General features: G+C 62.4%; 4 protein-coding genes across 9 annotated transcripts; 1 reads left to right on the top strand and 3 right to left on the bottom strand.

The window, feature by feature from the left end:
* Positions 1 to 109: 109 nt before the first annotated feature.
* On the bottom strand, positions 110 to 11726 carry AFMID (arylformamidase). Its single transcript, XM_056115460.1, has 11 exons — positions 11574 to 11726; positions 10358 to 10448; positions 3908 to 4012; positions 3769 to 3817; positions 2652 to 2737; positions 2237 to 2309; positions 2013 to 2110; positions 1835 to 1913; positions 1516 to 1756; positions 1273 to 1377; positions 110 to 985 (listed from the first exon to the last, which is right to left on the bottom strand). Exons 1-11 carry the CDS (start codon positions 11616 to 11618, stop codon positions 953 to 955), a joined length of 1005 nt encoding a protein of 334 aa, XP_055971435.1. The 5' UTR covers positions 11619 to 11726; the 3' UTR covers positions 110 to 952.
* Positions 10386 to 17551, top strand: TK1 (thymidine kinase 1). Of its 5 annotated transcripts, XM_056115466.1 has the most exons (10): positions 10400 to 10469; positions 10956 to 11009; positions 11596 to 11721; positions 12054 to 12124; positions 12219 to 12250; positions 12954 to 13064; positions 16092 to 16185; positions 16733 to 16822; positions 16950 to 17069; positions 17139 to 17551. In XM_056115466.1, the coding sequence occupies exons 4-10, from the start codon at positions 12059 to 12061 to the stop codon at positions 17331 to 17333; spliced, it is 708 nt and encodes a 235-aa protein (XP_055971441.1). In that variant the 5' UTR covers positions 10400 to 10469; positions 10956 to 11009; positions 11596 to 11721; positions 12054 to 12058; the 3' UTR covers positions 17334 to 17551. The 5 variants fall into 5 exon arrangements, with proteins under 5 accessions (XP_055971436.1, XP_055971441.1, XP_055971439.1 ...); XM_056115464.1 differs by lacking the exon at positions 12054 to 12124 and having other exon boundaries at positions 10404 to 10469; XM_056115461.1 differs by lacking the exon at positions 12054 to 12124 and having other exon boundaries at positions 10386 to 10469; positions 16950 to 17551.
* A 1071-nt stretch (positions 17552 to 18622) lies between these two features.
* On the bottom strand, positions 18623 to 21061 carry SYNGR2 (synaptogyrin 2). Of its 2 annotated transcripts, XM_056115593.1 has the most exons (4): positions 20924 to 21061; positions 19606 to 19843; positions 19351 to 19490; positions 18970 to 19279 (listed from the first exon to the last, which is right to left on the bottom strand). In XM_056115593.1, the coding sequence occupies exons 1-4, from the start codon at positions 21020 to 21022 to the stop codon at positions 19082 to 19084; spliced, it is 675 nt and encodes a 224-aa protein (XP_055971568.1). In that variant the 5' UTR covers positions 21023 to 21061; the 3' UTR covers positions 18970 to 19081. The 2 variants fall into 2 exon arrangements, with proteins under 2 accessions (XP_055971570.1, XP_055971568.1); XM_056115595.1 differs by lacking the exon at positions 19351 to 19490 and having other exon boundaries at positions 18623 to 19279.
* Positions 21062 to 21914: 853 nt separating this feature from the next.
* On the bottom strand, positions 21915 to 26775 carry CUNH17orf99 (chromosome unknown C17orf99 homolog). Its single transcript, XM_056115362.1, has 5 exons — positions 26718 to 26775; positions 25246 to 25278; positions 23476 to 23775; positions 22099 to 22368; positions 21915 to 22015 (listed from the first exon to the last, which is right to left on the bottom strand). The coding sequence occupies exons 1-5, from the start codon at positions 26773 to 26775 to the stop codon at positions 21915 to 21917; spliced, it is 762 nt and encodes a 253-aa protein (XP_055971337.1).

Here is a 26775-nt window from a genome sequence, read left to right as displayed (position 1 = left end):
GGGGGCAGGCGGGGCGCAGGGACCGGGCAGGATGGGCCTGGGAACGGGCACTCGTGAGGGGAAACAGAAACCCAGAGAATGTCCTAAAAAAATATCGACTTCTTTTTTGCTTTTTTTTTTTTTTGCTTTTTGGGTGATACCCGGTGATGCTCAGGGGTTACTCCTGGCTCATGCACTCAGGAATTGCTTCTGGTGGTGCTCAGGGGACCATATGGGGTGCTGGGAATCGAACCTGTGTTGGCTGCGTGCAAGGCAAACGCCCTACCCGCTGTGCTATCGCTCCAGCCCCATGCTTTTTTTTTTTGAGGGGGTGGGGGGTCACACCCGGCAATGCTCAGGGATTACTCCTGGAGGTGCTCGGGGGACCATATGGGGTGCTGGGAATCGAATCTGGTCAGCCGCGTGCAAGGCAAACGCCCTCCCCGCTGTGCTATTGCCCTGGCCCTATAATATCAAGTTCTTTACCTTTTTATTTATTGGATTTGGGGGCTACAGCTGGCAGTGCTCAGGGCTCACTCCTGGTGGGGCTTGGGGAACCATATGGGATTCCGGGAATCAAACCCGGGTCTGCCACATTCAACCAAGCGCCCTCCCCCCTATTATCTCTCTCCAACCCGTGGCCATGTATTTTAGGTCTGGGGACACCGTCCAGTGTCACTGGTCATCTTCCATTCTGGCGACAAAATACGTGCTCTGTTCTTTCCTGCTGTGCTCAACCATTTATACTCATCAGTGGTACTGGGCCGGGGGGAGGGGCATCTTACCAAACAGGTCGAGAGCTGGACTATCTGTGTGTGCCCAAGCAGGCATAGCTGGTGGGGACAGTTTGGACTTCCCAGGCCCCCCCGGACCCCCATCCAGGCAGGGGCCCTGTCTTGTGCTCAAAGCAGAGAGGAGACAGTGACGAAGAAGGGGACGCCACGCAAGCAGGGTGCAGCCGGCTGGGGTGCCATCAGGGCCCCTGGAAGATCGTTTCCAGAATAATCTGCAGGGCCAGAGAGAGAGACAGCGGGTAAGGCCTGGCATGCGGCCGACCAGGTGAATCCGACACCCCATGTGGCCCTGAGCCCACCGGAGTGAGCCCTGAGTCTAGAGCCGGGAGTCAGCCCTGAGCACCGCCAGGGGTGGCCAGTTGTGGTGGCCCCCCGCCAACAAACACCACTCAAAAAAAGTAAAAGAGAAACTCAGCTGCCACCCTCGTGCCCCCCGTTTTCCTGAGTGGGTCCCCAGCAGTGACCCGGGGCTGGGTTTCCTGCCCTGGCGGCCCCCCACCTGGTTCAGCCTGTAGTCCTGCTTCATGAACTCCCATATGATCTCAAAGTGGTCCAGCTTCGGCAGCTCCTGGAAGCTGGCCTCCCACCCCACCCGGCGCAGCACCTAGGGAGGAAGTGGGCAAGATGCCGCGTGAGGCCCGGCTGGGGTCGGGGGCTCTGAGAGGGACACGCGTGGGGGGGGGGGTGCGATGTACGGAATAGCAGAGAAGGTTCTGGGCTGCTCTGGGGGGTGCTGGAGAACCTGATTAAACTCCTGGGACTGTTGGTGGAATTCTGGGGAGTCATTCTCGCCCACGATGACCAGGAGCCGGAGGGACGGGTACATGGGCGGGGCCCGCGTGGCCTCCAGGCGCTGCTGCAGGATGTTCTGGGGGTACTGCAGATGCTGCTGTGAGATGTTCTGGGGGTCCTGCAGATGCTGCTGCGGGATGTTCTGGGCGTCCGCCAGGCGCTGCTGTGGGCTGTTCCTCCGGGCATCCTCCCTGCGGCGGGGGCCTGGGTCAGGCGAGGCCAGCCTGGCTGGCAAGGGGGGGAAGGGGGGACGAGGGGGAGGCACTCACAGGGTCAGGGAGAGAAGGTCGTTGTGGGACGTGTACGTGATGGGCTCCAGGTCGTAGATTCCGCTCACCAGGAAGAAGCCTGCAGGAAGGACGGGGCCGCCCCGGGCTCAGGGGCCATGGTGGGCTCGCCTGAGACCCCCGTGTGGGGAGGGCTGCCCTCCCAGGCTGCCCCCCAAACCTCGGAAGTTGGGGGAGACCCGCTGCTTGGTCCAGTCCACCAGGAGCATCATGGCCAACAGATGGGCCCCAGCCGAGTGTCCACACAGATACATTCCCCTGGGCAGGGCCAGACAACGAGTTGGCACTGGGCGCCCCTGCGGCCTGGGGTTCGCATCCTCCAACCCGCCCGGTCCCCCAGAAATTGAAGTGCAGGGACAAGGTCTCAGGGACGGGGGTACCTACTTGTTATCTGGAAACCGCTGCTGGAGAAACACGAGGCTCCGGGTCACCTGCTCCACCATCAGGTCCAGGGTGCCTGTAGGGGACAGGGGTCAGGGGCACAGAGTCAGGGGTCAGAGAGGGGCAAAGGGTTGGGTTCAGGGGGCATGGGGTCAGGGGCGCGGGGAAAGGGGCACCAGGTCAGGGGTCAGATTGGGGCACAGAGCCGGGGGAAGGGGCACAGGATCAGGGGTCAGAGTGAGGGTATAGGGTCAAGGGTCAGGAGCACAGTGTCAGGGGTCAAGGGGGGAACACGGGGTTGGGGGTTTAGGGTCTGGACCAAGGTCACAATGCACAGGGGTGGGTGCAGGGGGCTGAGGTGAGCAAGGGGGTTCAGGAAAGGCCCCAAGGCCCCCTGACCCCTCAGGACCCTCCTTACCCACAGGGGCGATCTGATAGCCCACGATGACCACGGTCACCCCCCGGGTGGTCAGTGGCTGGACCATGAAAGCCGACTCATCCTTACTGCAGGAGACAGAGCAGAGCACTGGGCAGGGGGTCAGCAGTGGGCACAGACTCTGCCATCCTCTGGGGGACGGGGCCAAGGGGACATCGGGGCCAGGGTCCTCTGGGAGCCGCTTCCGGAAAGTGAGAGGGATGAGGAGAGCCGGGCTGGGCACGGGGACGGGCAGCTAGCGAGAGCGTGGCCCCCAGGACTCTCTGCTCCCACAGACGCCCACCCACCCCACCCCTGGGTCCCCTGGTCCTTTCTCACTTGCTCGCCAGGCCCCGGGGATCTGCCACCCCCAGATGCAGCCCCTAAGAGCCGGGTCCTTGCATGCGCCAGACCTGAGGTGAGGCCGGCCCGGCTGGGTCCCCAACACCACCAGGGGTCACTCCCGAGAACAGCCAAGACCGGCCCCCGATCCTCCTGGAGCACTGCGGGGTGAGGCCCAAATGTCCCAGAGAAAGAGTGCTAAGCATGGGGCCAGAGCCATGGCATAGCTGGGAGGGCTCGGGTCTTGCAAACGGCCAGCCCAGGTGCCACTCCCCGCACCCCAGAGAGTCCCTGAGTGCAGAGCCAGGAGCAAGGCCCGAGCACAACCAGGTGTGACCCCAAATCCAGCTAAATAACAAACCAAGGGCTGCTGATCTGTTGGTCAGCTGGGGCGAACTCGGGGCTACTCTCGGGCAACAGTGCTCAGGCTGGGGTGTCCAGAGTGGGGCCTCGACGTCTGCTCACAAAGCGGGGACAATTGCTGTGACCCAGCTGGACTAGGGCAGCAGGGCGGGAGGTTGGGGGCCCAGACGTGTGGGGCAGCCGGGGCGACGGTGCTGGGTGGACAGTGGCACAAGCCAGGTGAGATCTGGGGGCCTGGCAGCTGCAGGGCACCCCTGAGGTTCTCTCTGGAACCTTCCACAGGGGATGGGGCTAAGCCCCCTTAGCCCCTACCGGGTCCCCTGGGCTGGGAGGAAAAGAAGTTCAGGTGGCAGAGCAGCTCAGCCAGCTCACCCGGAGGGACCCCCCTGCCCAGCCACCCCAGTCCCTGGCTCACCTTCCGCCCTGCCAGTACCCGCCGTGGAAGAACACAAAGACAGGCCAGGCTGCAAGGCAGAGACAGGCCACGCGTCAGGTGGGGAGCCGGCCCAGGGGTGGGGGTGAGGTGGGGGGGGCACGTGTCGGCTGGGGCTCACCCTCGGGCCCGTCCTTGGGAAAGTAGATGTCCATCTTCTCGAGCTCCCCCGCCCCGTAAGGCACGTCCACCTCGTTCCTCTGGGTGGCCCGGGCCTGCGTGGTGGCTGGCAGGAATGACAGGATGCTCAGGGTAGCAGTCGAGGGCCCGGGGCCATGGCTCAGCAGCACAGCGCTGGCCTGGCGCACGGTCAACCCCACCGGATCCCCACCAGCTCCTACGGCCCCCCAAAGCCACAGGAGTGACCCCCGAGTGCCAGGTGCGGGATCCCCACAAGACAACACAACAGCAGTCATCTCATGCCTGTCTCTGAGTCCCTTTCTGCCCTTTGGCTGCAAGCCCTTTTGGGGGAACCGGGCAGCCCCCAGGAACACCAACCTGACCCCCATAATCAGGCCGGGGCTAGGAGCTTTGCACAAGCACAGGTTCCTTGTCCAGCCCACCGCCAGGGGCCAGTATTTCTGTCCACTTCACTGTGTCGGGGTGGGGGGGGGGAGAAAGAGACCCTCAAGGGGGAACCGCTCAGGGAGTGCCAAGCCTGAAGGGTCTCCGCCATGTTCAGGGGCTTGAACACCCCCGAGAGAAATGTGCTTCTGATAGACCCCACTGCCCTCTCAGCTTCATCTGCTTCTGGACACAGGGGCTCCTACCCCCAGGGCTGCCATGAATAGACATTAGGAACATGCATGTAAATGTACCTGCTTGTGGGGCTGGAGTAATAGCACAGCGGATAGGGCATTTGCCTTGCACCAGGCCGACCCGGGATCAATTCCCAGCATCCCACATGGTCCCCCGAATACTGCCAGGAGTAATTCCTGAGTGCAGAGCCAGGAGTAACCCCTGTGCATCACCGGGTGTGACCCAAAAAGCAAAAAAAAAAAAAGTACCTGCTTGCATATTTTAGTTATTTTCAGTTATGAATGTTGGGGGGGCAGGGGGCTGCCAAGTTTTTTGGGGGGGGTCACACCCTGCGATGCACAGGGGTTACTCCTGGCTCTGCACTCAGGAATTACTCCTGGCAGTACTCGGGGAACCATATGGGATGCTGGGAATTGAGCCTGGGTCGGCCGCGTGCAAGGCAAACGCCCACCCCGCTGTGCTATTGCTCCAGCCTCAGAAGGCTGCCAAGTATTGCCCGGAGGACCCAGGGCCAGTGGTTCTCTGCCGACCAGACCAAGCAGCCAGGACTGGGGGTTGCCTGGGTGTCCCCATCTATGCGTGGGGGCCTCTAGATCACACCCCGGGGAGCTAAGGAAATTCCAGGGGTACACTGGGGAATCCTGGGGGACCATGTGGGGCTAGGGACTAAATTGGGGTGACTGCATGCATGCAAGACACTGTCTTTTTTGTTTTGCTTTTGGGGGCTACACCCTTGGTGCTCAGAGCTCACTCCTGGTTCCTTGCTCAGGGGACCACATGTGGGGGCAGGGTTCGAGCTGGATCTGTGTGCATGCGAGGCCAGCACCTTTCCCTGTGCTGGGCTCCTGCCCTGAGAAGCTCTTTTTAGGTTGTGAGGCAGCTCAAAGGCTGGAGCTCATACTCAGGACATCACCACATGCTCCCCTGAGCACTGTTGGGAGAGTCCCCACAGCACCACACCAACCAAAACCAACAAAACAACAGTGCTAGTACAGCGACAAGGCATTTGCCTTGCATGCTGCTGACCCGGTTCAATCTCTAGTGCCCCAGATGGTCCCCTGAGCCCTGCAGGAGTGATCCCTGAGTACAGGTCCGGGAGTTGGCACCACCAGGTATGGCCCCAACACCCATGACGAGGGCCAGTCATGTCTGTGGGCCATACCTGGCAGTGCCCTGGAGACTGGGTGGTGGCTAGGACTGACCAGCGACTAGAGACAGACATTTGCTTTGTCTGCAGCTGACCCTGGTTTGAATCCCCAGCACCGCCTGTGGTCCCCAAACAGCCAGGCTCTCCCCTGAGCAGAGCCAGGAGCACCCCTGACACCAGTGGGTATGGCCCAACTTCTCTCCCACAAAAAAAGAAAGAAACAGCTGTGAGGGGCAGGAGAAGCAGCCCAGGGTCACTGCCCACGTTTGCACCCAGGAGCCGCTGGGCAGTTCTGGCCACCACCCAGTCCCCAGGGCACTGCCAGGTATGGGCCACAGACAACAAAAACTGTTTTGGCAGTTAGTTACACTACTTCAAACAGGACTGAAGTTATCCACACAAAAGAGACCTAAAACAAACCACATCCACAGAGGTCGGGTGGGTGTGGAATTAATAAAACAGAGCTTTATGTTTTAAGTCCTTTCAGCAGCCAAGTTCCTTTTGTAACCAGAGAACAATAGTTTCCTCAAACAGCCACCGCAGGGGCAGAGCAGCCGCTGGCTTAAAGCTCCAGCACCCTGGAGTTTGCTGCCGATCCAACAGGGGTGATGAGGCCGGAGAAAAGGTGCAGCCGGGAGGGTGTTAGCCAACAGGTTCAATCCTCCGCATCCCACGTGCTCCCTGAGCACCGCCAGGAGTGATTTCTGAGTGCAGAACGAGGCGGAACCCCTGAGTATTGCCAGTTGTGGCCCCCAAACAAAAAATCATACACATTGGAGAACATTGGTTTGTTCTTTCTCCCTTGCCAGGAGTTTGGGTTTACTGATTTATACCCATCTCAATGCTCCCAAGGCACTCCCCTTCCTCTGTGTTTATCTTTGACCTCCCCTTTCTGCTCTGCTTCCCCTATCTGTTAATCACTACATCCCCAAAATCGGCCACTGTGACTTGTAAAGTCACATTCTTCTAAGGACTTTGGATTTTGTATATGCCAGTGAAATATTGCTTTTCTCTTTCCCTTATGTCCTTTGCACAGTTTCCTTTAGAGAAATGTCCTTTTTGTAGCGACACAGGAAGACAGTTAATACTATACTTTAGTAACTTGGGAGTTAATTTTCACTCAGAATAATATTTACTCCTGGGCATCTGTCATATTCACTCAACTTACACCTTAATTGCCCTCAGTTCCTAGCACCCCAGAAGGAGGGGCCCAACGAAGGAACTTGGATGGACTCAGGGCAAGCTGTGAGCTACCCTGGAATCAAAAAGGGCCAGGCCACGCACCATAAAATGTTTAAGTTAAGAGCACGCTCATGGAACAAACTCTGTCATGACCCAAAAAGAAGTAACTGAATAAGGACCCTGCTGGGGTTGGGAAGGACTAACCTGGCCTGAGGGCTGTAGTCTGGGGTCTATAGTGAGAGAAATCCAGGAGAGCCACCCCTTAAGCTTAATATATCTCTTACTGTGTCCATACAAAATGACCAAAAATATTATCAAGAAGTAAATTTAAGGGGCTGGAGCAATAGCATAGCGGGTAGGGCATTTGCCTTGCAAGCAGCCGATCCAGGTTCGATTCCCAGCATCTCATGTGGTCCCCTGAGCACTGTCAGGAGTAATTCCTGAGTGCATGAACCAGGAGTAATCCCTGTGCATCACCGGGTGAGACCCAAAAAGAAAAAAAATTTTTTTGGGGGGGTTACACCTGGCTCTGCACTCAGAAATTACTCCTAGCAGTGCTTAGGGAACCATATGGGATGCTGGGAATTGAACCCAGGTCAGCCATGTGCAAGGCAAACGCCCTACCCGCTGTGCTATCGCTCCAGTCCCCCAAAAAAACAAGTGAATTTAAGATGACCACTTCAATGGATATGGACTAAGGAGAAATACGTCCCTAGGTGGTATTCTGTCCTTCAGCGGATCTCCTTGCAGGATGAGAATTTCTCCTAGAAGAAGCTTCCCTTGAGGGGAGGACTTTCCATCTTGATTGATTTCCATCTGTTGACTGTGCAGCCTCACATATGTGTACTGGCTCCCCCCAACTCAGGGACTGGGTCCACGACTAAGGCTTCAACACTGGGCAGGGGGAGACGAAATGAGGTGCGGACAGAGGCTGGAATGGGGCACATGGGGGAGGATGGGATAACAGCGGAATTGAGATTAGAATAAATGGCGGCCGATCATCAACCAGCTTGGCTTTTTGCTTTTTGGGTCACACCCGGTGATACTCAGGGGTCACTCCTGGTTCTGCACTCAGGAATTACTCCTGGGGTGCTCAGGAGACCATATGGGATGCTGGGAATCGAACCCGGGTTGGCTGTGTGCAACGCAAATGCCCTACCCACTGTGCTATCACTCCAGCCCCACCCCCGCACTTTTTAAACACACAAAAAAACAAAAACAACAAAAAGATGTTGGTGAGGGGCCAGAGTGACGGTACAGCTGGTAGAACACTTGCCTTGCATGCGCAACCTGGCTTCTCTCCCCAAGTATTCCATACGATCCCCTGAGCACGGCCAAGAGCGCAGAGCCAGGAGTCAGCCCTGAGCACTGCCAGGTGTAGACCAAAATGGAGAAAAGGAAAGAATAGAAAGAAAGGGAGGAAGGAGAGCGAGCAAGAGAGCGTGAGAGGATGGAGTGATAGCACAGTGGGCAAGGGACTTCTTGCCCTGTATGTGATTGACTCAGCTTTGATCTCCGGCACCCCATATGGTCCCCTGGGCACTGCCAAGAGTGATTTCTGAATGCATGAGCCAGGAGTAAGCCCTGAGCATCTTTGGGTGTGGCCCCCAAAACAAACAAACAAATAATGAACAAACAAACTTCCAGAATGAGTTTTGCTTTCTGGCTGGAGTGCAGTGGGCAGGGCACTCATTTTGCACAAGGCAACCTGGGTTCCATCCGATTCCTGGCATCCCTTTTGGTCTACTGAGCACCACCTGGAGTGACCCCTGAGTACAGATCCAGGAGTAAACCCCTGAGCACTGCAGAGTGTGACCCCCAAAAGAAAGAAAGAAAGAAGGGCCAGAGTCATAGTAAGAGCAGGTAGGGTGCTTGCCCTGTATGTGGCTGACCCGGGTTCGATCCGCAGCATCTCAAATGGTCCTCAAACAAGGTTAGGAGTAATTCCTGAGTACAGAACCAGAAGTAACCCCTGGGGCTGGGCTGGACTGGACCGATAGCATAGCGGGGAAGGTGTTTGTTTGCCTTGCAAGCAGCCGACCCGGGTTCGATTCCCAGGAAAGAAAAGAAAAGCAAGCAAGCAAGCAAGCTTTCAAACGAAAACTCGGAACATGCGGATAAGCCGCACACCCCGTCCACCAGTCCACCAGCAGGGTAGAGGGAGCCCAGACAGCGCTCAGGCGGACGCCCCAGCTCTGGGCTTGCAGGGCGAGATGAGGACGTTTTGCAGCTGGGCGGGCAGAAGTGCGTGGCCCGGATGAGCCAGGTGCCTGGACTGTGTGCAGGCCACGTTGGTTAGCACAAGACAAAGCAGGGGTTCGCCCTGCGTACCTCTCTTTCCTCTCTGGCTTAACTCTGGTCGAGAGGGAAAAGCCAAACCCCGCGGAGGGCAGAGGTCAACCGGCCTGGGCTTCCCGGTCCGCAGCAGCGGCCGTCGAGAGGCTCCGCCCACCCCGCTGCTGACTGCCCCCCCCCCCCCCCCCCCGGGACGCGGCCTGGGAGGCTCCGCCCACCCCACTGGTGATTGAGCCGGGACGGTCTTTGCACGGTGCCAGCCCCGGGAGCGCGCGCTGCTGCTGGTTCTGCGCGTGTTTCTGCAGCGAAGAGCTGAGCCGGGGCTGTCGCGTGTCCTATCCTGCCGGGACTGCGACCGCGCCACTCCCAGCTCGCGCCACTCCCAGCCCGTGGGATCCAGGATTCCGGAGATAAAGATGACAGTCTTTTTTTTTTTTTCTGTGATTTTTTTTTCTTTTTTTGCTTTGTTGGGTCACACCCAGCGATGCTCAGGGGTTACTCCTGGCTTTGCACTCAGGAATCACTCCTGGCGGTGCTCTGGGGACCCTACAGGTTGCTGGGAATCGAACCTGGGTGGGCCACAAGCAAGGCAAACGCCCTACCCGCTGTACTATCGCTCCGGCCTCAAAGGTGACAGTCGTTAGAAGAGAATATAGGGGCTGGAGTGATAGTTCAGTGGGGAGGGCGTTTGCCTTGCTTGAGGACAACCCAGGTTCAATTCCCAGCGTCCCTCAGCACCGCCAGGAGTGATTCCTGAGTGCATGAGCCAGGAGTCACCCCTGAGCTTCGCCAGGTGTGACCCAAAAAGAAAAAAACAAACTAACAGAAGAGAATATCTCCCATTGCAAGTTTATGCTGTTAAGGATGAATACAATTATTTTTTTAGATGAGTTGTGTGTGTGAATATTTTGGGGGGAAGGAGTTGGGTCACACCCAACGATGCTCAGGGGTTACTCCTGACTCTGCACTCAGGATTCACTCCTGGTAGGTCTTGGGGGACCATATGGGTGCTGGGGATCAAAGCCAGGTCGGCCGTGTGCATGGCCAGCACCCTCCCCACTGTCCTATCTCTCTGGCTCCAGCCTGCTTTATTCTCCCCCACCCCCCCAACGCTGTGGCCTGCAGGCTATGCTCCCTCCCACTCCCTGCCTCAGGCCAAAGTCCAGGCAATGACCACGCCCCAAGTACCCTGGACTCCCAATCGTGTAAAGGTCTCCAGGGCCTCAGCCGGTTCCCGCCGGACCACCCACTTGCTGGGGGTGTACTGGATCTCCAGCTCCTGCGGGCCAGACACAGACTTGTAAGAGCTCTGTTCCCCAGACCGCGTGGCCCCGCTGCCCCCCAGCACCTGGGCCTCTTTGCCTGAGGACTCCCTGGGTCTCAGCCTGCCCGGCACTCCCCACTCTCCTCTGCCAAGAAATCTGTCACTGGGGAGGACAAAGGTCAGTTCGGAATTTTCACAGAAGCAGATAACTGGGAATCTGGGCTGGCTCACATGCCGGACTCAAAGGTTCGGCCTTCCTGGGAGAGGAGTGAGGACTCAGATTTAGGGGGAAAAGCTCAAAGGATGGAGGTTTCCGACTCGAAGGAGGCCAGGAACAGAGGGGCACGACAGCAATGTACTGGCCCCAGCTCTCCCACGGGCAGCAGCTTGACAAGGTTCAAAGACATCAGGCAGTCGGATGGGGGAGCAGTGTAGAGTTCCTCCGGCGGGGAGGGCTGGCAGAGACAGCACAGACGGAAGGACTTTCTCGAGCTTTCTTGGGGGCTGTTTCCCTTTCACCAGATCCTCAGGTGACCAAGCTCTGCACAGTGTCTAACCCTCACGGCACCCCCTGCAGTGAGTACCAATGTCCTTCCGCTGTTGCTTAACCTTAAGGGCCCCAGACATGGATGGGGGCACAGTGGGCTTCTAGAGTCTGCACAGGCGAGAGCTGGCAGAGACAGAGCACGAATGGGAGGACTTTCCCGAGCTTTCTTGGGGGCTATTTTCCCTCTCACCAGATCCTCAGGTGAGTGACTAAGCTCTGCGCGAGTGTCCAACCCTCACGGCATCCCCCCACCCCCCGCAGTGAGTACCAGTGTCCCCACCTCTTTCCACTATGTGCACACACAGTTGCTTAACCTCACACTTAACCGCAAGGCTGAACCTCACCCCGACCTCTGGCGGTGCCGCAGACAGCAAAAGAGTTGGAATTTCTATTTCCTGGGCCCTGAAAATCAGGCTACCAGCAGCGAGATGACAGACAGAAGAGAAAGAGAAAATTTGCTAGAAGTTTCTGGGAGGCTCCGGGCAGTCCGGGGGCAGGTGCAGTCTCAGGCTTCTCTGCTTTCCCCGCTGGACGCCCACCTACTCTCTAACCCTCGCTCCCCCAATGTCCACAGTGCATGCAATACCACTTACCTCTTTAGTCATCTCCTTCCAGGAAGCAAAGCGGGAGAGAGCCATGCTGCAGTCTTCAGCACCGGTATATAGCTGCGGGAGAGCACTTGCCTTGAATGCGTTGAGGCCCTAGTTCACGCTCCGGTTCAACAACAGAAAGGACACACAGGTAAGGTCAAGGAGCATCCTTAACCTTGCTGCCGGTACGCCCAGTTATACTGGCGGGCGGGGCGGGCCTCTCCAGCCCCGCCCAGAGACCCCGCCCACCCACCCACGAGACCCCGCCCACCAAGCCCCGCGCGCTCGCGGCTCCGCCCCCTAGAGGGCGGGCTTCAGACAAATCTCCCGCCGGTCCCGAGGTCGCGCGGCGATTGGCTCCGGGGAGGCGGCGCCGGCTCCCGATTGGCCAGCGCGCCGAGCCATATAGTCAGGCGGGCGGGAACCGGCGCGCGCTCGCGTGTCTGCAACTGCAGAGGGTCCGCGTCCCACCGGCTTCCCCAGGCACCATGAGCTGCGTCAACCTGCCCACCGTGCTTCCCGGCTCCCCGAGCAAGACCCGGGGCCAAATCCAGGTGCGGGCGCCGGGGCCGTGGCCGGAGCGCGCGGGGGTCGGGCCCCGGCGTCCGGGGAGAGCGGACCCCAAGAGGCTTCTCCTTTTCCTCTCAGGTGATCCTCGGACCCATGTTCTCAGGGAAAAGGTAGGACGTGCAGGGACGGGGGCTGGGCCACCTCCTCGCCCCCCGTCGCCCCCCGCGTCCTGGAGCCGGCTCCTCCCCAGCCCCCTGCATCTACATCGCCCGGAGACCCCCCACCCAGAGGCCCCCTTTAGCCCCTCCGGGAAGCCACCGGGTGGAGGCCGCCTCCCGCCTCCCGCCTGGGCCCTCCTGCCCCTCCCTGCCCCTCCCCAGCTCCCAGCTGCCTGCTGGACCTCACCCAGTCCTGGGGGCCGTCCATCGCATCCCGCCTTCTTCCTTCCCGCCTAGACACGCGGGCCTGCTCACGCTTGAGTCACTTTGTGGTCCAGCGATCCGTCGGGGGGGCGGGGCTCCGGCCTTATTTCTGGCCCTGTGCTCGGGGAGCACTCCTGATGGTGCTCAGGGGGTCCTGCGGGATGCCTGGGGGGACCGACCGCGGGCGAGCGCCCTCCCTGCCGAATCCCTGACTGTCTTCTGTTGCCTGGAAAGCGTCTGTGGCGTTCACAGGGTCCAGGATGGGATTGCTTTGGCAGCCCTCTCGCCCCCCTCTGCTCTGCTTAGCAGAGAACTTACCCGCCTCCCGTCCCATCCCAGAGACTTCCAGCAGGCCCAGGCTCCTGGCGGGGGGGGGGGGGCTCAGGCTGCCCCCCCACCCCCGCAACCGGGTCCGGAACTGGGGTGCTGATGCTCCGCCTTGCCTCTGCAGCACCGAGCTGATGAGACGCGTCCGCCGCTTCCAGATCGCCCAGTACAAGTGCTTGGTGGTCAAGTACGCCAAAGACACGCGGTACAGCACCCACTTCTCCACCCACGACCGGTCAGTGCTGCCCTGTCCCGCGGTCTCTGGGGAAGTGGGCGGAGAGATGCTGGGTACAGACCGAGCCCTGAAGTGGGTGGGGGCGTGGCCTGCGAGGGGAGGGGTGGACACTCGCTGGCAGTCGTTTGCCCCAGGACCCAGGCAATGTCTGGACACTGTCAGAATCAGGCGATCCCTGTCCTGTGTGAGGCCCCATGACACCTGGGCCCCAGTCACCCCGGGCGAGCAGGAAGGAAGTGGCCAGTGGCCAGTCCCCCAGCACACAGGAACCCCTGAAGGATGGGTGGGCACAGGCAAGTGGGCTAGTCTGGGTTCGCCCGTGTTGGGTTTTCTTCTGCTGTGTGTGAGGGGTTTGAGGCCACACTTTGGTGCTAGGGACCCCGCGGGATCAGGGTTGGACCCTGGCTCCTACGTGCTCTGTCACCCATTTTGGGGAAAGCATGTTTGGGGACCAGACCCATCTGCTCAGGGACTGTTGCGTGTTCTGTGCTTGAGTGACACCCGGCAAGGCTTGGGGACCATAAGTGTGTGTTGCCGGGGACTAAACCTGGGGCCCCTACATGCTGTCTAGCTCCTTTGTTTGTTTGGGGTCACACCCAGTGCTCAGGGCTCACTCTTGCCCTGTACTCAGGGATCACTCCTGGCAGGACTCCGGGGACGATCTTTGGGCTGGGCTTGAACCCAGGTCTGTCCCATGCAAGGCCAGCACCCTCCCTGCTCTCCTACCTCTTCTCTGGCCCCTCTAGCCCCCCTTTTTTTTCTTTTTCCTTTTTGGGTCACACCCGGTGATGCACAGGGGTTACTCCTGGCTCTGCGCTCAGGAATTACCCCTGGCGGTGCTCAGGGGACCATATGGGATGCTGGGAATCCAACCCGGGTTGGCCACGTGCAAGGCAAACGCCCTCCTCACTGTGGTCCTGCCCCTCTGGCCCTTTTTCTAGGGACCTGAGGAATCACACCTGTCCCACTGGGGACTCTAAAGTGCCCCCTAGCAGTGCTCAGAGAACCCGTGAGGTTCTGGGGATGGAACCAGGCGAGTTCCTTTCTGCCCTGGGCCTCTAGGTGCTGTCTTGCTGCCAACCCAGGGGAGGGGAGGGGACTCCAGTGACCCCCCCCCACCTCCTGTGGGCTCAGCAGTCTGCCCCTGCCCCGGGCAGCCCAGTTGTGGGCCCGGCCTGCCTGCCTGTGGCTGCAGGGAGCCAGGGCAGTGGTGCCCAGAGTTAGGGGCAGTTGGGGGTGAGCCGCTTTGAGAGCCGAGTGTGGGGTGTAGCGGCAGTCCCTGGGGGGTGATGGAAAAGGTGGAGTCAGGAGATCCGGGTCCCATCCCAGCTTGCCCAGAGCCACAGGCCCTCCCCAGGGGCCAGGCCTCTGTGACCCAGTGTCCTGTGGACGCACGCTGCCCATGACAGGCCAGAGTTTTGCCTCCCATTTTAACTGGGGCAGAGAAGGGGCTGGAACGTCTGTGACATGCTGCTTCGTGCCAGCGCCGGAGACCCAGCGAGACCCGGGACAGTCTCGCCTTCGAAGCCTGCAGGAGACTCCTGGGCTGGAGGCAAGCGCAGAGGAGAGGGCCGAGAGGGGGACAGGCGACAGGGAAGCGGACCCAGATGGAGCATCCCTGGGGGCGTGCAGCACTGGAGGACCCCCTCGCGCTCTCGCTTCCAAGCTCTGCCGGCTGGAGCCTGGGTGCTGGGAACCTGGGTGGGGGCTGGCGCTCAGGAAGACTCGGGGCTCAGGGGAGGGGGATCTTCCTGCTCACTGTGACTGACGGTCTCGGGTCCCACACCAAGGCTGACGCTGCTGCTTGGTGTGGCCCCTTCCTCAGTGAGGAAAGACTCACTGGCAGAGAGTATGGGAGGAAGGTGCTTGACTTGCACACTGTTGACCTGGGTTCAATTTCTGGTATCGCATATGGTCTGCTGAGCACTGCTGGGTGACCCCCCCCCCCAGAAAAAAAATTATGACTACATAACTATAGAAAGGCAAATGTATAATATAGTCTGTCACATTAAAATCCTGCTTTTTATGGACTGGAGAGATCGTGCAGGAGGTCAGGCCCCTGCCTTGCACGTGGCAGACTCTGGGTTGGATCCCTGGCTCCGCTTACGGCTCCCAGAGCCCTGCTAGATGCAGCCCTAATCTGCCTCACCCTTCTTAAAAACAACTTTTAACTTTTTGGGTCACACCCAGCCATTCTCGGGTTACTCCTGGCTCTGAACTTAGGAATCACTCCTGGCGGTGCTTGGGGTCCCTATGGGATGTCAGGGATCGAACCCAGGTCGGCCTCATGCAAGGCAAACACCCTCCCTGCTCTACTATTGCTCCAGTCCCAAAACAACTCTGCTTTTTGGGGCACTTTCAGGAATGGTCACAAAACAACACAAAAACTGCTTTTTTTTTTTTTTACGTATTTATTTATTGTGGCCACACCTGGCGATGCTCAGGGGTTACTCCTGGCTCTGCACTCAGAAATTATTCCTGGTGATGCTCGGGAGACCCTATGGGGTGCCGGGGATCGAACCCTGGTCAGCTGTGTGCTAGGCAAATGCTCTTCAGGCTGCACCAGAGTTCTAGCCCCTTATATACTTTTCATTTAGTGAGATTACAGTTACTCATGGTTTCACACATTGTTTCAACACCATCCCTACACTGCCCACTCGCCTCCAGGAATGCCCCCTCCCCCAAAAGCTGCTCTTTTGAGCCTGGGACAGTTCCAGGGCCTCAGGCAGGACCCAAATGCATTCCCTGGTGGCCCCTGGCCCACGATAACTGCTTAGCAAGCTCCTCCCTTCCTGCAAAAATCAGTTTTTAAAAGTTAGAGCATCCAAGGCTCTGGAAGGGCCAGCTTGCTCTGCCCACGGGCAGAGTGATGGAGCTGACCTCATGATGTCAGCTGACTCCGGCCCAGCCACAGTGCCTGGTAAAACCACGGGGTGTGTTGGGGGGGTGACTGGGTCATTGTGCCAGGGCCTTTGCGCCTCCTTCCCACGCATGGGCTGGCACTGATGCCCTGCTCCGCCCCTGCAGGAACACCATGGAGGCACTGCCCGCCTGCCAGCTCCGAGATGTGACCCAGGATGCCATGAGTGTGGCCGTCATAGGCATCGATGAGGGCCAGTTTGTAAGTGCGCCCCCTGGCTGGTTGTACTTGTCCCAACGGCCATGCTCAGGCCTGACTCTGGCTCTGTGCTCGGAGGTCACACCTGGCAAGCACGGGGACCCCGGGCCCCCAGCTGAAGCCGCTCGGTCGTTCTGAGTCACTGGGCACTTCCCAGAGCCGGGCCCGGCGCCTGAGGCTTGCTAAAGTAGCCACTCACCCCGGCCACTTGAAGGAAATTCCAGTACCGGGTCAACAGGCTCTGCCTGGGGTGTGGCCCCTGTGCCCCCCCACTGCCCTACAGTGTCGGGGCGGGGGGGAGAACAGCTCAGGCAGGAGGGCAGCATAGGGGGTGCAGGAGTGGCCGCAGAGCAGAGCCCCAAGTACCTCCGAGCAACTGGAAACCAGGAGCAAAGGAAACAGCATCGTAGCCAAGGTCACGGGGGGTGGGGGGTTGGACCTGGGTTGGCAGAGCCACCGCCGGTCACTGCAGTGTTGGGCCATGATGCACAGGAAGCTGCCCTGGCAGGGGGCCCACGCATGTCCATTCAGGCCCAATCTCTCCCCCCAGTTCCCCGACATCGTGGACTTCAGCGAGACCATGGCCAATGCCGGGAAGACAGTGATCGTGGCTGCCCTGGATGGCACCTTCCAGAGGAAGGTACGGGGGTCCGGGCCTTGGGAGCCAGGTGGAGGCGGGGGTCCCTGAGCGTCTGTCTGGGCTTTGTCCAGAGGACCCTGTCCCCCGGACCCATGTGCACCCCTGCCGTCTCTTGGTGGGCCTGCAGGCTTTCGGGAACATTCTGAACCTGGTGCCCCTGGCCGAGAGCGTGGTGAAGCTGACGGCTGTATGCATGCAGTGCTTCCGCGAGGCGGCCTACACCAAGCGGCTGGGTGTGGAGAAGGAGGTAGGTGCCGCCCACCCAGGCGCGGGGCGGGGGCGCCGGCCTCCCTTAGACCCGGCCTCCCTCCCCCAGGTGGAGGTCATTGGGGGAGCAGACAAGTACCACTCCGTGTGCCGGCCCTGCTACTTCAAGAAGACGCCGCCACCGGCTGCGCCCGATGACCCCGACAATAAGGAGAACTGCCCGGCACTGGGCTGGACCGAGCCCACGGGAGCCAGGAAGCTCTTTGCCCCCCACCACATCCTGCAGTGCAGCCCTGCCCACTGAGCCGCCCGGCCCCGTGGCCGCTGCTCCTTCTCGGTTCCCTCCTGTCCCCCAGTGCCTCCCCTGAGCGCCCAGCTGGGGGTGAGAGCCGCCACCAGGTGACGTGAGCGACGCAGCTTCTTCCCCTTTGTGGCCCTCGCTGCAGTTTCTCTTCTGCTGGGGAAGTCTGCGGCAGCCCCCGCGGGCCCCGAGTCGGTGCTACCCAACCCCCCCCCCCAGCAGCGGGGCCTGCTGGCAACAGGGATTTTAAGTGGGGGTGGGGCATGGTTTTTCACTGATATGAATGACTTTGATATTAAAGTTAATATTTCTTCTTTTGGCCTGTGGGTCGCACCTGGCGATGCTCAGGGATCCCTCATGGCGGTGCTCAGGGGACCCTACAGGATGCCAGGGATTGGACCTGGGTCAGCTGTGTGCAAGGCAAACATCATACCCGCTGTGCTACTGCTCCAGCCCCGAAATTACTATTTCTGCCCTCTACACCTCACGGCTCACTGGGTGTGATGGGGCAGGGCGGCCTCAAATGTCTGTGGCCAGAGCCCGTGTCCCCGCCGTGGCCCTTGGGACAGGGAGATGCACCTGACACACGGCCAGGTTTCAGGACAGCATGGACTTGGCTCCGGGTCCGGGCTGTGCTGTACCAGGGAGACTGGGCTGAAGGGGCCCCCAGCACAGCTGGGCCGGGGTTCGAGCCCCCCAGCCCTCCACATGCAGAGGTGACCCTCAGCTCTGGCCTTCCCTTCCTGGATCTGGGCATGGTGCTGGGGTGCTGAGTCCTGTCTGCAGGGTGTGGACGGACCTTCCCAGGATGCCGCACTCAGCTGAGCGGCCGCTGGAGATGGCCCTAGTGGCAGCTCTCCTGCCCGCCTCGACCCGGCCCAGGCACTGCAGGCCCCTGGCAGGCGCCCACGGGCAGCTTGTTTACCAGCTGAGCTCTTGGCTATTTTAAGCGGCTGCCGGAGAACGGTGCGGAAGGGGACCCCGGGGGAGGGGGCAGCTCCCAAGGCCCCGGTCTCCCCAGCACCCCCAGAACCCACAAAACCAAACCGGGCCCAGAGCTGGTGGGATCTTTTTTTTTTTTTTTGCTTTTTGGGGTCACACCCAGCGATGCACACAGGTTATTCCTGACTCTGCACTCAGGAATTACCCCTAGCGGTGCTCAGGGGACCGTCTAGGATACTGGGAATCGAACTCTGGTCGGATCTGTGTGCAAGGCAAATGCCCTACCAGCTGTGCTATCACTCCAGCCCCTGGTGGGACCTTCTTACCCTTTGCTGAGGCCCAGCCACGCGTGAGAAAAACACATTTATTCCATCTCCCAGTCAGAATCAGGGCGCCCGCAAGCCCCCACAAGGCGTTTCATACATTCAGAGCGGCAGGGGGCTGAGGGTCCATACCTGCCCACCAGCCTGCAGAGCATACAACACCGTGAAGCGGGTGACCCCTGCACCCCAGCCCGAGGCATGCGTGGGTGCTACCCGGGGCCCTGGAAGGCACTGGCCATGCTGGGAAGGCAGTCCCAGGCTGTGGTACCCCCACACCTGAGCAAGCCAGAGGAGTGGGGGGACCCTGAGTGAGGAGGAGCTGAGCCCCAGGCCGGCACAGCCCCGTCTTTGGCAGAGCACCCCAAGGGCCGGAGTGCGGCCAAGGCTGCAGTTAAGGCACTCGCGGGGCAGTGGGCGCGGGGGTAGCAGTGGCCGGACACTCGGGCGAAAGACCCTTTAAGAATGCCCTGAGGAGAGGGGGTGCGCTCAGTACACGGGGGGCGGCTGGTAGCCCTCGGTGGCGTCGGCCGTCTGGGTGAAGGGAGGCTGCTGGTAGTTGTCCACGGAAGCCCCAGGGTAGGATGCGTAGGCCGTGCCTGGCGCGGGGCTGGGGTCCACGTAGTTCTCCATGAAGTCGTCCACACCGGCCTTGTAGCGCTGGTAGGCCAGCGAGGCGAGCACACCCTAGGGGTCGCAGTATGAGCGCTCGCCCGGGGTCCTGTCCCCTCCTTCCCCCGGGGTCCCAGCCCACCTACCCAGGAGAAGATGGAGAAGAAGCTGAAGGTGATGGCGGCCCGCGCCGAGTCTGCGCCCACCCGCACGTCGTTTGGGTTAGTGGCGGCCCACTGGTTGGTGAGGAAGCAAAAGCCCACAAACCACAGGAAGGTCCAGAGAGCTGGGGAGAGGCAGGAGCGGCTCAGGCCGCGGGGCAGGGGTCAAGAGCCCCCTCCATCTGAGGGACCCTGGCACCCCAGGGACACCCCCCCAGCCATCCCCATTTCGGCAGGCACCTGAGAAGAGCAGGTCAGCGACCACCAGGTACTTGCGGTCGGTGGCGTTGCTGATCTGCGGGAAGTAGGCGTCCACCACCAGGAAGCCCGCGCAGGCCAGGAAGGCCAGCACGCCAATGGCGCTGCCGTAGCGGCACGCGTCCTCGTTGCGGTTGAACACGCAGTACTCCTGGCCCCCATCGTGCGTGTTGCTGTAGCCTTCCCCAAAGATGCAGCTGAACTCGATCAGGGCGAAGAGCTGCGGGGTGGGGCAGGGTGGGGGCAGGGACCAGGTCAGGGCCCGGGGCTACGACACCCCCCCCCCCCTCCAGGCAGGGGTGGCCCATGGCGAGCACCCGCGGGCCATGCGCCCACCCTCCCAGTGACCCCAGACGCCAGGTGACCGCCCCGTGCTGGGGGCGGGGTTTGGGCTGGGGTGTGGCAAGCCCAGGGGTGTCCCGAGGGACTTCCCACCCGCGCCCCGGACACCCCCGGCCAGGAAAGCCCCCTGTTCCCCCGAACTCCGGGCAGCTCTCCCGTCCGACCAGCTTCTCCAGGAACTTCCGGCCTCGCCAGGGCCCAGGCCCCTCCCCGGGGCAGCCGGGCCTCAGCGGATCCTGCCAGGCTCCCTGTCCCCCAGACCCAGGCGCTTCAGCTGTCCCGTGGGGCCCCCGTGCGTGGACGTGGGGGGCGCGCGGCCCGGCCCAGCCTCCCGGCACCTGCGCCCCGGCCTGGAGAGCCGCCCTCTGCTGCCCCCCGCTCAGGGTGCCGGCTGGTGTGGACGCGCGCACCGTGGGCCGGCCCCTGGCCAACTCGGCCAGCCCGGCCAGCCCAGCCAGCTCCGGGCCGGCCCCCGGCGAGCCCCCGGCCGGCCCCGCGGCCCGGGCCCCACCTCCGGACCAGGAGCCGGAACTCCCGGATGCCGGACCCGGTCCGCGGCCAGGCCGGCCCGGCCCCTGCTCCGGCCCCTGCTCGGGCCCCGACGGCCAGCGCTGGGGGGGCGCGGGCGCGGCCGCTCACCCGCACGGCCCTGGGGGTCCGGGGCGCCCCGCGCAAACCTGGCGGGCCGAGGTCAGAAGCCCCACCTGCGCCGGCCACCTGGGGTCTGCACGGCGTCCTGAGCGGGCGGGGAGCCCTTTCAGGGGGCCACGCCGCCCCCGGGCCCTCGTGCCGGCGGGAAGCCCCCGCTGACCCCGCGCCAGCCACCTGTCCCGGGGCTGCGGCCGGCGGCTGCCCGCGGCCACGCCACGCGCACAGCCCGCCCGGGGCCCGTGGGTCCTTCGGGGCGGGGCCGGCCCGGCGCCCCCCGCGCCCCCCGCGCGCCGCGCCCCCCGCTCACCAGGCACACGGCGCGCGCCACCACCTGCGGCTGCGCCACGAAGCGCCGCAGGTCGAAGGCGCCGCCCGCCTTGGCCGCGCCGTAGGCCCCGCTGTCCATGTCGCCGCCGCCGCCGCCAGCCTCGCTGCCCCGCCGCCGCCGGACGCCCCGCCCCGGGGCGGGCCGGGCCAGGGCCGTGGGCAAAGTGCGCGCCGCCCCCGCCGGGCCCGCCCCGCCGCCTCCGCCGGGCAGCCTCTCGGGCTGCACCTGCCCACCCGGCCGGGCCCTCCCCCAACCGTCCCGGCTCTCGGCGGGGCGCGGGCGGAAAGGATGTCCTCTCGGTGGCGGCAGGGGACAGAGTTTAATCGTCCCCCCCCCCCCCCCCCCCCCCCGTCCACCCCAAGCAGGTCTCCCCGCGGGCCCGGGCGGCCAGGGGCCCGTGGCGATTAACGAGGGCGCGCCCAGCTGCGTGGGCGGGGAGGGAGGACAGGTGCTGCCAGTGGAGCAGGTGGTCAGCGGCTGGCGGGTCGGCCCTTCCGGCCTCCAGACAGGGAGGTCCAGGCGCTCCCTGAGTCCTGCAGCGGCTCCGGCTCCCGCGCGGACACCTAGACTCTCGCTCGCTCGCTCCGGGCTCACAGCCTTGACCGGAAGGAGGAGAGTATAAGTCCCGCCCCGTTGATGGAGCATGCAGGAGGGGGCCAGGGCTTGCTCCCCCAGCCTACTTGGGACCCCCGAGCACTAAACGGGGAGTCACCCCCCGAGCACTGAGCAGGAGGGTGAAAAGGAGCGGCAAAGGAGCGGCTCCTGCATCTTGCGAGTGTGCCGGCCCTCCCGTCCCTCGGTCCCTTCTCGCCTTCCCTTTTGGTCTGTGGGGCCACTCGTGGCTGTGCTCAGGTATCACCCTGGAGATGGAACCGGGTCAGCCACGGGCAAAGCGAGCACCTGAGCCGCTCTACAATCCCCAGCCCGCCGTGACCAGCCTGGGTCACTGTCCTCCTCCCAGCCCCGTTTCCTACCTGGTCCTCCAGGCCCAGCCCAGCATCCCAGAAGTCACGGCAGCGATGGAGATGAGGCTGCCGGCCAGCACCGCAGTGGGCACCTGGGGCAGCAGCCCTGTGGGCACAGGGAGAGTGGGCTGGGCATTCTGGGCAGGCTGGGGTCGCCTCCTGCCCCCAGCACAGCCCGGCTGCTCTGACCTGGGGGCACCAGCGTGAGGGGGCTGGAGTCCGCGCTGACACCGTTCTCAGCCCGGCACTGGAACCAGTTTGGCGTCTGCGTCATGGGCAGGGAGAAGCGTGCTGGCTGCCCGTGGCTAGGCGCCTGCTGCAGGTGGACACGCCCGTCCTTCCCGACCAGGCTGTAGGTGATGGGGGGGCTGCCCGTGGACGCCTGGCAGGACACCAGCACCTGTGCACCTGCCCCGCCGTCCTGCAGAGTGAAGTCGGCCCGGAGCTGGGACACCGGCTCTGGGGGACGGAGACGGTAGTGGCCTGGCCACAGTGGACCCGCACGCTCCTCCCTTTCACAACGCCCACGGAGCTTGCAGGGTTAATACCGCCTCCACCAGGCAGCCTTCTGGATTCCCCCTCCCTCTGGGCTTTGACCCAGCCTGCAAGTTCCACACGATCCACATTTGTTTCCATTCCTGTCCCCTGGGATCACTGCCGTCAGACTTGGCAGATGAGAACGCAGCCTCGCTTGCTCTCTAGACTAGCAGTGGGTGATTTTGCACCGAGAACTGCCCTTTGCATGCCTGTTCATTTTCTTTGTCTTTCTAGAACTCTGCCTCCTAGAACAGTTCTGGACTCTGGGGCCAAAGCGATAGCACAGCGGGGAGGGCGCTCGCCTTGCTTGCAACTGACCTAGGTTCGATTCCCAGCATCCCATAGGATCCCCCGAACACCGCCAGGAGTGATTCCTGAGTGCAGAGCCAGGAGGAACCCCTGAGCATCCTCGGATGTAACCCCCAAATAAAAACAAACAAAAAAGAACAGTTCTAGGTCCTAAGATGCCCCCTGGGCCAAGGCAGGGATTTGGTTGAGGGATATGGATGCGGGCACTGGGCTCATCCATACACCAAACCAAAACTCTCCAAACAGTCTCCTGAGGAACTTCTGCCCTCTCCTTTGTAGAATCATCCTGGTTTCCGCAAATAACAGGCCCAGAGAGGCTGAGTGATGTGCCTAAGGTCACACAGCCCCAATGACCTACAGTGCTCCCATCTCTTCCGCTGGCGCTAGAGCGCAACTCTCAAGCAGGTGGGGTCCAGTCCCTGCACCCCTTACCTTTCAGCTGGAAGGATGCCTGTGTGGCCAAAGAATGGGAGGAGGAAGAGAGCCACAGGAAAGGGCTGGGTGGGACAGGGCAGGACCTCAAGCTGCAGCTTCCACCCCGGGATCATCCCCCAGGAAGGATGCTGAGAGGCTGCAGTGAGCCACAGGCCCAGCATCTCTCCTGAGCTCAGTCCCGCCCAATGGACTGGTCCTGCAGGGCCCGGGGTGGAGGGGGCCCTGAGCGAGGCGGCGGGACCTACGGCTGGTGCTCCCCCTCACCCTGTCCCCACGCACACTCACTGGTCCACAGCTCCCAGTACATCTGCAGCTCTGTGCTGGTGGCGTGCACACGCCCGGGTCCGGCCAGCTGGCAGGAGTAGGTGAGCAGGTCTGGCCTGGACTTGAGTGTGATGTTGACGGAGAAGGAGGCCGGTGCCCGGGTCACTACCAGCTTCCTGGCCACCTCGATGCCGCCGCTCCCCCAGAGGGAGTAGTTGAGGGGCGGGTGCCCCTGGGGGGCATGGCAGGAGATGAGGACACGGCGGCCTCGGGGGAAGAGCTCCAGGACCTTGTACGCGATGTGGATCTCGGGAGGGGGTGCTACAGGGGGAGCCCCACGGGAAGGCAGAAACCAGGTAAGGGCCGGCCTGGCACGCAGGAGGCTGAGTCCGGCCCCAGCAGGAGCAAACGCTGGGGATGGGTCTCCCCCCCAACGCCGCTCCCCGGGAGCTTAAGGCCATGGTTGGGTCCCGGGCAGTCCCCCACAAGCCTAGGGCCTATTGCCGCCACCCAGAGTGAGACCCCTGGTCATCACAACAAAGGAAGGGGGAAGAGAGAAGTACAGACGCTGAGGTGGGTGGGGGAGGGCTGAGCCTCTGCTGAGGAGTGGGCAGGCTGGGCACTGCGTGGACAGGAGCCAACCCAGGTTTCAGTGCTGCAGCCGCAGGACGCGCCCAGCTGGGCTGCTCACAGCCCTCTGAGCTCTCCAGCCGGGCCAGTGCCCCAACTCCCTCCCCGCCCTCCTCTGGGCACCCAGCCCTGTGCAGGCCTGGCCACACTGGCTTGGGTGTCCCTGTCCTGGGCACACCTCCCCCCAGGGACCCAGTTCCATGGCCACCCTCTTTCCTGCTCTGGCCAGGCCCGCCGGAGATGGGGGTGGCCAGGCCCTCTGTGTTCCGCTGTGGGCCCTGTCACCTCTGCTGCCGGGACAGTGCTGGGCTCCAGCCAGGCTTTTGGAGGCCTTTGCTGAATTACAGAGTAAACGAACGAGTGGGTGGGCGATCAAACGAACGCCTGGGTGAATGAATGAATGAATGCGTGGGTGAATGAATGAGTGGGTCACTGGTGCGCCGGTCGGTCCCGGATGGAGCGCCAGGGCCGGCTGGGCAGGAGTCAGAGGCGGGCGCCAGGTACTTCCTGGCCGCTCCGCGGCAGGTCCCGTGTTTGTTTTCAAAGCAAATGAGGAAATGCCTGAGCCGGGCGCTCAGGCGCGACCCGCGGACCCACCCCTCGGCCGAGCAGCAGCGGATGCACCGCGGCGGGGGAGGAACTGGGCCCTCGGCGGTGCGGGAGGGAGGCGAGCGGCCAGGACAGTGGAGAGAGGTGACGAGGTGACGGCCACCTCGCGGGGCAGGACACGGGCCAGACGCGGCCAGGCCGGCCCGAGCCCCCGACGCCCCCACGCGGCCGCTGGCAGTACTGCAGCCCGGAGCGGGCCTTCGGGAGCCGCCAGGGCGCTCCTGGTGGGCCCCGAGTCCCCCACCCCCGCCACCCGCCCTCTCTGGGGTCAGCCCCACGGATCTGGGGGGGTTCGGCAGTGAGCGAGTGAGTGATGGGGATGCGAAGGTCCACTCCCTTCCTGCCCCAGCCCAGGGCAGCCGAGCACGTTACCTGGGCTGTGCTCAGAACCCCTCCGGGTGCACCCCGTTTTTCAGCCTGCCCCTCCACACCCAGTCCCTGCCCAGAAGAGGCCAAGGCTCCAGATTGTCCCAGTCACCATCTGAACGCCCCCCTCCGCCCAGCCAAGGCGGCGCCCTGCTGGGGCCCTGGTCCCCTTGGCCTGATACTCACCATCTTTCCACTCCCCGGAGAAGCTGCTGGTGGCTAGAACAGGGGCGGCAGTCAGGGTGGAGGGTAGCTCAGGGCCCCCCCCCCAGGCCTCAGCACTCACACCTGCCCTCCGGCCAGCCCCAGGGCCACTGGCCCATTTGGCGGACAGTGAGGAGTTGCTGGGCTCATACTCAGGTCCAGCCTCTCCCTCTGTCCTGGCCTGGAGGGGAGGGTCCCTGGGGCCCCCCAACACCCTGCCCAGGCCCCTCACTCACCCAACCTGATGGACAGGAGCAGAGGCAGAAGCAGCCACATGCTTGGGTCTGTTCACGGGGGCTCTGCGCACGCAGTGCTCCCCAGAGAGGCCTTGGGATGCTCCCTGGGTGAGTATCTGCAGTTGGCAGATAACCTGGGGCCCCCAGGGGCCCCAGCAACCAGGCCCCGCAGGCCCAGAGCGGCTACCCCTCCCTGCGTCGTCCAGAGGTTTTAACCTGCCTGGGCAGTGCTGGACCCCGGATGGGAAAGTGCCGGGGACCCCCTGTCAGGGTGCAGTGAACCTGCTGACCCCAGGCTAGCTCCGCATCCTGTCCTGATCCCTGCTCCTGGCCTGTCTCCTGTGATGAAGAAGCTAAAGGCTATGAGCCAGGGGGACCCCCTGGATCTGGGGCTGGGCCTGAAGCAGTGATGAGGGGCTTTCTGAGGGAGGTCCTCCCACACAGTGCTCACTGCGGTTGGTCCTTGGCCCCTACAAGCCGGGGTGACTGTGCTTACCCCGCAGAGTGCAGGGGACAGAGACCTGTGCCCTCAGGCCCCAGGCTTCCCAATGACCCTCCCGGCAGAGAATCTCGGGCCAAGGTCCCTGCCACCCTCAGCTGGGCCCTGCGAGGTGCCGACACAGTTAAGCCTGTGAATGGCAGAGCAGGACAGGGGGCACAGGAGCTGTGGTGAAGTTCAGACAAGGGGGGACACTTCTTGACTCCCCTGCAGTTTCCAGGAACCCAGGCCAATGCCAAAAGTCCAAAGCCCAAAGTGGGTAGAACCACCTGGCCTGCACAGAGCTCGCTGGGGGGGGGGGGGGTGGGAGAGGGCGGAGGGGAGTGGATAGTTGGACCTCCCAAAGTGGGACCTCAGGCTCACCAAGCTCAGGGCTGCTTAGGGAAGCCCAAGGCATGGGCAGAACTCGGGGCAGGAACTGCCCCTGGGGCTGCCTCCCAGAGTCGGACCCGCGCCAGGTACCTGCCTGCTTCCAGGACCGTCCAAGAAGGATGAGGCCATGGCCCTCTGTCCTTCTCAGAGACCTGATGAGGCCCGTGAGGTTGGGTATAGGGACCCCGTTGAGAGAGGGAGATCCCTTGAACAGTCTCTGCCCCCTCCAGCCCAGCTCGGACACATCTCCCGGCAGGGGCAGCAGCAGGCTCTGGAGTTTTGGGCCCAGCCCTGGACAGAACGCCCACCCCACTTTTGTGGCCCTGGTGGGGTTCCTTCCCCCTCACCCTCAGAGTCCAGTTCATCCGGGCGGGTGGAGGACAGGTGCGGCGGAACCCTGGCCAT

Source organism: Sorex fumeus, unplaced genomic scaffold (genome assembly GCF_029834395.1).
Source record: "Sorex fumeus unplaced genomic scaffold, SorFum_2.1 ptg000029l, whole genome shotgun sequence".
Taxonomy (NCBI): Eukaryota; Metazoa; Chordata; class Mammalia; order Eulipotyphla; family Soricidae; genus Sorex; species Sorex fumeus.
The sequence above is the reverse complement of the archived record's forward strand: the minus strand, read 5'-3'. Positions and strand labels throughout refer to the sequence as shown.